The sequence below is a fragment of the Mercurialis annua genome, linkage group LG1-X (genome assembly GCF_937616625.2).
Source record: "Mercurialis annua linkage group LG1-X, ddMerAnnu1.2, whole genome shotgun sequence".
Taxonomy (NCBI): Eukaryota; Viridiplantae; Streptophyta; class Magnoliopsida; order Malpighiales; family Euphorbiaceae; genus Mercurialis; species Mercurialis annua.
In genome coordinates, this window is record NC_065570.1 from 68,606,140 (window position 1) to 68,616,251 (window position 10,112).

Here is a 10,112-nt window from a genome sequence, read left to right on the forward strand (position 1 = left end):
ATAACCACCACATACTATATTGGGAATGCAGCACAAATGTTCACAATTAAGATTATGAAAAACTGTGATTGATTGCAATATAAAAAAGAACCTCTAGAATCAATCAAACTGACAATTTAACAATAATATATACTAACTGATGAAATCCCATTAAGCTTCTCCTGCATAAATTTAAACTGGAATAACATCTATCGTTCAGAATTTGAGAAGAAAGGGACTCGTCTCTTACTTTAGTAGTGGAAAAACATCAAATTTCTGATGATTAAAGAGATATAATGAAGAGAAGAAGAGGGAAACATAAGGGGGAAATCAGCTTTTAGTGCCAAAGATAGCAGAAAAATCACATTTAGTTATAGATTTGTGGCATATCAACATTTACAATGCACATACTGATAGAGAAAACTTGCAATACAAATTGATGAATTTAAATTCCAAATGACGAAAAAATATTGTTATGGGGTGCAAACTCACATTAAGAACTTGAAGCAAGAGAAGAGCTTAGAGAAGAAATCTTTAATTCCTTTATGATGTAGTTTCTCTTCCCGGTTTTCTCCACTCCTCTCGTCGTTGGTATCGGTTTCTTTTGCTTCTTCAAGAAAATCTGAATCCACAACTAGTTAGGTTAAACTACTTATTGGAAGGTAATGGAAAGAGGAACTTGCAAAAGAAATGGAGGAAAGATGCATAAATGACCTAAATGGTACTGGCTTTAGCAAAATTAAGCATTATATAGTTAATATCAAGGAGTTGAAGATGGTTTTCCCAATATTTCAGTTCTACATATAGCAAATGATCTAACAAGAGTTTATGGGCAGACTTATAGTTTGAAGGATGAGTCAAGCTGAAGAGTTTGTTGTTAGTACAAGAAATCATTCATGGGGCACAAAAATTACTAATTTAAGATTTTACTTGAGAGAAGAAAAGAAAGGTGCAAATTTCCAGCACTATAAACCAGAATTGATGACAAATTGCAATTAAAAAAAATGCATGCATCATTCAACAGCATCGGTTTGATACTTGTAAAATCCAAAATGAGGAATCATGTCATTAGGGAATGCAAAGCAAGCTGTGGAGAAGTAGAATATAGGGAACAGTTAACTTACATGAAGAGGTTCCAGAAACTAAACCAAAATCCATCAATTTCACTCTCTTTGCAGGTGGTTCATCTTCTCTAGCCTCATCTTTCTCATATATCAGGTGTACCCCACACTTTTTCACCTTTAATTTTTCCATGTCGGTTTTCTTTCCACTAAATGCACTGAACTCAAATGAGGCCTCATTGATGACATTGATGCCGCTTTTCATTAGCCAACTGTTTAGATCAGAATCAAAATTTGACTCATACCAAAGAAACACATGATCCGATTCATAATATATAGGATTTGAATAAGAAGGCATGCAACAACTGAAGCAACCGTGCTTTACACCAACAGCGTTTTTGAAACAGCATTCGACTTTCAAAGAAAGCGAACTGTAAGACCCAAGGCTGAATTGATCAAGAACCACAGAAAAAGCAAATCCAAAGAACGGAGTGTTAAAGCAATCAGGTGGGAATTCAGTCGCTATTGAGGATCCTTGGCTTTCATATTTGTACCATTCTGGAACTTCACTACCAGGTATACAAAACTGATAAGAATCCAAAATGTTTTCTGTCTGTGTAAAAGATTAGCAAAATAAAATCACGACATTAATTAATTAGATAGAAAAGAAATAAATGATAGGACGTTGCATGCGAGTTTTAAAGGTTAAGGAATGCAACATTAATTAATTTATGGAATACGAATGACTGTAAAAATTCATTTAAAATCTTTACATTACGCCAATTGACCGCAATTTGGGGTCAATGAGATGAGAATTTGGAGGTTAATAAATGTAAATGCTTACTTCCATAAACCTCCCTTAACTCTTTATAATAAACTTCCAATTTTACATTACATACTTTTCACTCTCAATTTTAAACTCACATGCAATGTGTATGCCTTAATAGAGAGAGAGAGAGACTTACAGAGTTGTTAAAAGCAATAGCTACTTCTTTTAAACTAAACCGTGCCTCTGCTAGAATGTTCGAACGTGAATTCTCATCCAAATTCAGGCAATTGCAATAATTGAATTTGAAAGTAACTAAATTATCATATTCCGTTTCTAAGTATTCAATATATTCAGACAATTCTATTGATGGACTGTACCAAGATAATTCTGCAGATTCCAAAGATCTGCAATTTTGTACTTGGAGTTGAATTAGTTGCTGTGGAAGCTTAGGCAAACTTTGGAGTCTCGAGCAACGGTTTAGATTCAATTCTCTTAGTGATGATAAAGAGACGATGTCATCGGGGATTTCAACAAGTGTGGTCCCATTCAGACATAGCTTTCTTAGGCAGCTCAAACCATACAAAGGAGGCAATTCACAGAGATTTCTGCAGTCACTCAAATTAAGCTCTTCAAGATACTTCAGCTCGCAGATGCTGTGTGGGAGAATCTTGAGATTTTCACATTCTTCCATTATCAAAATTATAAGTGATGATGTGGGCGATATGATCGATGAGGGCAATGCTTCTATTGCAGTCTGACTTAAATTTAAAAATAATACATCTCCTGCGATCTCTGGCAACTCGTGAATGTTCCGACAGCCAGTGAGATTGAGGCTTACACAGCCATCCAGAAACGGAATTGATGGGGACAATTTTTCCATTCCAGAAATGGTTAGATCTAACCATTCTATGCTTCTTGGAATCTCTGGAAGACTCTTCAACTTCTTGCACCCATATAGAAAGAGATGAGTAAGGTTGTAAAGGAACTTTATAGAGGAGTCAATCTCAATCAAGCTTTCACAGAAATAAATGTATATCTTCTCCAAGTTTTTAGCCGAAGAGAGATTTGGGAGTTTCATTAACTGTTCGCATCCAGAAAGATCCAACCTTTTCAAATTTTGAGGACTCTGTAAATATGAAAACACATTAATATGATACAAGAAGATATTTTTTATTAAGTTCATATATCATAAATTAAGCTTAGGGACCAAGCTGAACTTTTCTATTGCTAAATTAAAATGGCTAAACACAATATTTTTTTCTTTTCAACTCTTTGTATACGGAAGTCGATTTCAATCCAATAAGTGAAATTTTTAATGGTGAAATGAGGTTTCGGGTTTTTAAGAATTTAAAAATGATTTTCAGACATAATTTGCCGTACAGAAAATACTTGACATTTTTATAACTTTGATTTATCTTTAGCATTTGTTTCATTTTTTCAAAAAATTAACATGAAAATTAAAAGTTAAATGTACTTGAGGCTCACCTTGTCTCCATCCCATAGTTGTGTGATACTGCACCATGTTATCTTAAGCTCAACAAGATTTTCCATTGAAAAGTTTGATGGCAGAGACTTATAGGGATAACCTTCCCAATGTAACAAATTTAGCGTGTTGGGAAGATAATGAAGAAATTTTGATTCATGGTATTCAAGCAATCCCGATTCAAGGAAATTTTGTACATCCCAATTCTGTTTGTAAAATTTGAGCAATCTTAAGTTAGTCATCCTTGAAAAAGCTTTAGGGTGCAAGAAAACCTTTGTGACTTCGTATAAGTCCAGATAGATGCCTTGAACTGCTTCATTCGCCTGACAAAAAGAGAGAAGAGATTTTAAAAGATTTCAATGGAAAACAAGCCAAGTAAAGCTTTTTAACTATTTGATAGATAAAGAGAAAATTCCATGTCATACCAAGTTATTTGTTAACATCTGACAGATAACCTTGAAATTACTCAATCTGCTGCCTTCTCGTTGAGCAATCTCTCTACCCGTATCTTGTATAAGATCATGCATATCTAATACATTGCCCTGTCCAATAGTCAAGAGACACTTATCTATTAGGCGCATTATTCCCCAATCAAAATTTCTGAACCCACTACCTTTCTCTAGTATATCTTTGGCACGAGTTCTACTCGCTCCTTTAAAGAAGCATGCTATATCAAGAAATATATCTTTTGTCTCCTGTTCCAGTTCATTGTAGCTTATTTCTAATATTTTCTGAATTTCAGAATGAGGAGAATGTTTTAATTTATCCACTATAATTTCCCATTCTTCTAGGGACCTTTCACATAGATGAGAGCCCAACAATTTAAGTGCTAGTGGAACACCTTGTGCATACTTCAACACTTTTTTTACCAATTTAGTATAATCCTTTGAATGATTGCTCTGCTTAAAGGCAAATATATTGAATAGCTGGAGAGCATGACTATACTTGAGTTGCCTAACCTTATATGTTTTGTGACAAAACTGAAGCACTTCTTTGTCCCTGCTTGTTACAATGACTCTACTGCCTGGATTAAGCCAACTCTTAAGGTCCCCAATTAAACTGCTTAATTGGGCCGACTCATTGACATCATCCAAAACGATCATGACTTTATTTCTTTTCAGCCTCTCTAAGACAGAAGTGGGAAGTACATGAAGCATTCTTATATTCAAATTCTTATCGCCTAAAAGCTCCCTTAAAAGAATTTGTTTAAGCTGAATCAAACCAAACTTTGATGAATCTTCCCTGACATTGCTAAGGAAGCAGCGACCATGAAATTGGCTAGATATTAGGCTAAAAAGAGCTTCAGCAATGGTTGTTTTTCCTATACCTCCCATTCCCCAAAGCCCGATGAAATAAGGTTTATCATCTGGCCCGCTAGGAAATAGTGACAAAATTTGCTCAATTTGTGTGTCAAGCCCCACCAAGTCAGCAGAAATGCTATAGGAGGCAGAATAGATTTTCTTCACGATAACCTTGACAACTGCCTCAATTAATTCAGAATCAGGCCTGAAACGCATATGTAAGGTTGGTAAAAGAACAATGCAATTAGTCCAAAAAAAGACTAAAGAAACTTAACTACTTAAAACAAAGAAACTTAATTACTACAATACTGCTATTATTAAGACCAATAGAAAAAGCTTAGGAAATCAAAGATTGAAATGATGGGGATTTGAAAATTATCATAACTTGTCTTCTACCATTATGACAATGCAAAATTGAAAATTACCTGTGATTCTTCGAATCCCAACCAGATAAAGTGGTTGCCTCCTTCAAAGCATTTCTCCACTTATCTATACTCTTCTTGTGCTTTGCTTCAAGCTTCCTTAATCCATATCTGAAAACCCCTTTCCCTAGTTCAGCATCAGATGGATCAACAAGGTAGAAAATTGGCAAAACAATCTGATCCATTTTCTCCCTACACTCAAGAATCTTGACCAGTTCATCCAAACACCATGGAGAAGAAGCATACCCTTTCGAGAAAACGATGACTGAAATTCGAGACCCTTCGATGACTTTCATGAGGGAAGATTCAATCTTTTCACCTCTATCAAGCCTATCATCAATGAAAGTTTGGATATTATTATCAAGCAGTTTTTGATGAAGATGGCTGGTGAAATTATCACGAGTATCAGCACCTCTAAAACTAAGAAAAACATCGTAACTTGTTATAGAAGATGAACCAGATGCCATGGTTACAACTTAAAGAAGGATTTGCAAGAAGGAAGCATGAACATTTACATAGTTAAGAACAAATATATATTGGGTTCCGCAGCATGCTAATTTTATTATTTGGTTGACTTTTAAATAATCAGTAAAGCTTAGAAGAATAATAACATAGGCAAACTGTATATACTTTTATTTCTATTAGCCATCAGCCACATTACGTGTGTCTAAATTAAAGAAAAAATTATACTAATATCTTGTTTAATTTGGTAAGCAATCATTTTGTTGAACTATTCTTCTGCCGAATATATAAAATAAAACTAAGCCACGATTGCTAGCCAATTTAATCATCCCTATACTGCATTCTATCTTGCCTCATTTCCTAGCAACAACACAAAATACAAAATTGCTCAACTTATTATGCACAGCTAATTCATCTTTCAATTGGACTAAGCTTGAAAATTCATGATTTAAAGACTTCCATTCTTATGGATAAATAAATTATTGTGCTGCTGTTAATTCCAATTTGTAAATATATTTACATAATTTTAGCAATTCAAAACAGCAAGCCTACCTGTCTGTGATTCTTCAAATTTCTCTGTTTATTTACACTCTCATCGTACTCTGCTTGAAGATTCCTCACTCAATTTCCGTTGATCCGCGAAACGGTCTGATCCATTCGCTATCTACACTCGATAAACTTGACCGGTTCATCCAAACACCGTGGAGACGAAGATGCATAGACACAGTAACTGAAATCTGAGATTGTTCTGTCATTTTCATGAGGGATGGTTCCATCTTTTGATAGTTTGACTGATTTTATGAACAAGTTAGCGATGAAGATGGCTGTTGGTTAATCACTGGTATTAAATTTTCTCAACCCTTTTGCTGAGCATCCACAATGGACTCTCTATCCATATAAAACTCTTTATTTTAAAGAGTATAATTAGAAAACACTATTCTAATAAATTTTTTATTTTTAAAAATAAAAATAAAAAGTCAGTTTGGCTCTCCACATATAAAGAGCCAAATCAGCTCTCTATTTTAAAAAAAATACAACGTGTTTAAATCAAATGTCCTCCACTACTTCCTTTATTTTCGATCACCATCAAATTGAAACAATTCTGTTTATTTTTAGGCCTAATGTCTTAAAAAATTCCGACCTTTTAGCCCCTTTTCAATCATATACTGACGTTGCAAATTTGTCAATTTTACCCTATTTTGTATTTTTGTGTTTCAATTGTACCCTGAAAAATTAAATTAACGTCTTTTGCGTTTGGAAATTTGTTTAAAACATTCTACATGTCTCGCATATATTAATTGTATATTTTTAAAATTTATTTAAATTTAATTAAATTAATTAAGAATTTAAATTAGTGTTAATTTAATTATGGTTTTTAGTTAGTTTTTAAAAATAAAGGACTTATTTGTACTTTTTTGAATAAAAAAGAATTTAATTTCATGTTTAGACTTAATTAATTGAATGATTTCATCATTTAAGTAAAAAAATTAACAAAAAATTAAAATATTGGGGTACAATTGAAAACGGAAAATTTAAAAGTGGGTAAAATTGATAAATTTTTAACGTCGGAGTAGAATTAAAAAAAAGTTTAAAGGTGAGAGGTTTTTGAGTGATTAGGCCTTATTTTTAAGACCGGCAACACCAAATCCACAAGAAGCAAGCCAGATTTTAGAGAGAAAATGTGAATGATTCAAAGAAAAAACTTGTAACCCATCGTCAGAAATGTGTAAGTTTACACAGTGAAGGAAGAAAAATAGGAATTCTAGAGAAAGAATAGATCACCATCAAATTTTCCATTTTCGTCTTTTTCAATGGTTCCAGACTTCCAGTTTTGATTATGGCAAAATAAAAAGTGTTAATTAAATTGAAAAAGAATTTAATGTTGATGAAGAGAAATTATTTTCTAAGTTTAATTATTTTCTAAAAATTCATAAAGTGAAAACTTCTGCTCATATTCTGCAATTGAAACTAATTTTTGTAAAGGATTTTAGAGAGTCCATTAAAACAAAAAGAATTTTTTACTCTCTATTATTAAAGATGCTCTTTATTTATTTAAAGATGCTTTTTAAAATAGAGAGTATTGTTGGAGATGCTACACTCGGCTATTTTTTGCTTAAAGACGTGTCATAGAATGTTTAGGGATTGAGATTCCCTCAAGTTAGGTTATGTTCATGATCATGAACGGTGTAGATAAAAAAAATATAATTTTAATCAAATTAATCTATACCGTTCACTTTACAATAAACATGCTAAAAAATTAATTAATATATTTAATTATGTTTCGCTGGAGCACTCAGCGTTTTTAGCACATTCAACTAATCATTTATTGTTGGAACTTTAGCTCCATTTTTTGAGTAATTGATCCGACCATCAAGTTTTTTCATTTCAGTTTCACTTTAAAAATTTATCACATAAATCTTTTAAAGGTCAAATTATGCATACATGACAAATTTTCAAGTAAAAATAAATAAACTCTGGCTACCATTTAGGTATTTTCGACCGAAAAATACCCAAAATGAGAATTTAATGATAAAAAAAATTAATTTAGTGACTAAAATGAAAAAACTTAAAATTTCAGTGTCATCCAGGATCAATTACTCCAATTTTCTATTATAATTTAAAACATCTGTTATGATTTGCCATATCATAACAATAAGCTATTATTCGATTTGTTAAAAATTGAAAGTTCATTGTTGAATTTGTCAAAATTTAAGATTTATATTATAATTATAACGCACGCTAAAAATTCATCAAAACACCAAAAATACACCCTACATAAGTTTATGTGTAACTTGAGCACTTACACAAGTTTATGAATCTAAAACTAAACATATAATATCTTAACTTATAAAAATTCTAATTCCCCGTCCAATTATAAAAAAAATACAAAAACTATAATTAGATATCGTTATCGTCCTGCTGCTCTTTTTCCGGTTATGAGCATTTTCATTTTAATTGAAATAGACATCAACAAACCAAGTAGCGTTTTCTCAGATCGAATGCTGCCATTGAGTTTGTTGATGTATATTTCAATCACTTCAAGATTGGAAATATTATAAAAGCTGTGAGGAATCTTACCTGTTAGCATGTTTTCAGCAAGTGACAGAAGTCGTAAGCTCGTAAGCTGAGAAAACGCGTCAGGATTCCGTCCTTTCAACCCATTTCTCAGCAATGATAATTCCACTATAGATGAAAGATTTCCAAGAGAATAAGGAACCATTCCTGTAAGATCATTTTTAGCGAATCCTAAATATCTAACCTTTCGTAAACGACCCAGCTCGTCAGGAATTTCCCCGATAAGCTTGTTATCGATGAGATCGAGATAAACAAGATTCGAGCAATTTGACAAGCTGGCAGGTATGTCTCCACTAAATGAATTGTTGCTTAGTTTTAAAAACCGCAATCGATTCGAACCCCCGATTTCATTCGGGATTTCGCTATGGAAACTGTTGTTTTGAAAATCAATAAACCTGAGAAATGAAAGATTTCCGATATGCGGCGATAGCGTGCCCACCAAGGCTTTGGAGTTGAGGGGTTAAATATTCTCAGGGTCACTCAACTTTCGCCAGGTTGCAAAATGGTCACCCAATTTCAAAACGTTACAAAATGGTTACTATACAATTAAAAAACAACTTCCGACGGTTTCTAAATATATTCCGACCATTTTTTTCTTACGTGGCAGCCGGAGTTTGAGTCACTCTTACACCTTTTTGCCATGTCATACTATAATTTTGTAATTTGCTACGTCAATTCGACACATCATCTTCTCCTTCATTCAAAAAAATAAACCCTACTACCTCATCTTCTCCATCTTGCAGCCGCCACCACCTCCTGCCTTCAGACCAACACCACCTCCTGCCTTAACCAACACCACCTCTACCTTCACCTCCAAGCGCCGCCACCATCTCTAGCCTTCAGACCACCACCACCTCCTGCCTTGAAACAAACGACGAAGAGAGAAATCTCTTCGTCTGATTTAAAACAGACAAAGAGATCTATCTTCGTCTGATTCAAACCCACATAAAGAGAGATCTCTCTTCATCTGGGTTTGAACCAGACGAAGAGTCTCTCTTCATCTGGGTTCAAACCAGACGAAGAGAGTTTGTCTTGGACAGAGAGCGACTGCTGGGGCGGCGCCGGGAAGGGTGCGCTGATGATGGGTGTAGGTGGTAGGAGATTAGGTTAATTTATTTTCCATTTTTGGTGTTTAATTCGAAAATAATGGAGGAAGGAGATGATGACATGGCAAAAGAATAAGGATGATTAGTACTCCAGTGCCACATAGGAAAAAATCTGGCCGGAATTAATTTAGAAACCGTCGGAAGTCGTTTTTTTATTGTACAGTTACCATTTTGTAACGTTTTAAAATTGGGTGACCATTTTGCAACTTGGTGAAAGTTGAGTGACCCTCAGAATTTTTAACCCGGAGTTGAGACTCAAAGCTACCACTCTGTCAGTATGACGTCGGCCGCAAGAAACACGGTACCAATCACAGAAATGTAGGGAATCATTTCAGGAATTCAAGATTTCAAAAGGGTCTTGCAGTATGGAGTTTTTGATGGACATTAATGCAAGTTGGTCACTCACATTTGATAAGCAAGTGATGGGGCTAAAGAAGCACAAGAAGTAGTTTTT

General features: G+C 33.9%; 1 protein-coding gene across 4 annotated transcripts; it reads right to left on the reverse strand.

Annotated features, from left to right (window-relative positions):
• Positions 1–329: 329 nt before the first annotated feature.
• On the reverse strand, positions 330–6,371 carry LOC126681865 (disease resistance protein RPV1-like). 4 transcript variants are annotated; one of them, XM_050377477.2, is made up of 8 exons: positions 6,030–6,369; positions 5,262–5,345; positions 5,019–5,126; positions 3,718–4,798; positions 3,295–3,615; positions 2,006–2,935; positions 1,104–1,653; positions 330–601 (listed from the first exon to the last, which is right to left on the reverse strand). In XM_050377477.2, exons 2-8 carry the CDS (start codon positions 5,309–5,311, stop codon positions 468–470), a joined length of 3,174 nt encoding a protein of 1,057 aa, XP_050233434.1. In that variant the 5' UTR covers positions 5,312–5,345; positions 6,030–6,369; the 3' UTR covers positions 330–467. The 4 variants fall into 4 exon arrangements, with proteins under 4 accessions (XP_050233434.1, XP_050233474.1, XP_050233398.1 ...); XM_050377517.2 differs by having other exon boundaries at positions 3,718–3,834; positions 4,252–4,798; positions 5,019–5,345; XM_050377441.2 differs by having other exon boundaries at positions 5,019–5,345.
• Between the last annotated feature and the right edge of the window lie 3,741 nt (positions 6,372–10,112).

Bases quoted from the DNA above. Each gene is read 5' to 3' on its own strand.
- LOC126681865 (XM_050377441.2), bottom strand. From the start codon at position 5,311: ATGAAAGTCATCGAAGGGTCTCGAATTTCAGTCATCGTTTTCTCGAAA. The intron at 4,799-5,018 runs GTAATTTTCAAT...TATGCGTTTCAG, and splicing joins TGGGATTCGAAGAATCACAG to GCCTGATTCTGAATTAATTG. The intron at 1,654-2,005 runs GTAAGTCTCTCT...TCTTTTACACAG, and splicing joins CTATTGCTTTTAACAACTCT to ACAGAAAACATTTTGGATTC.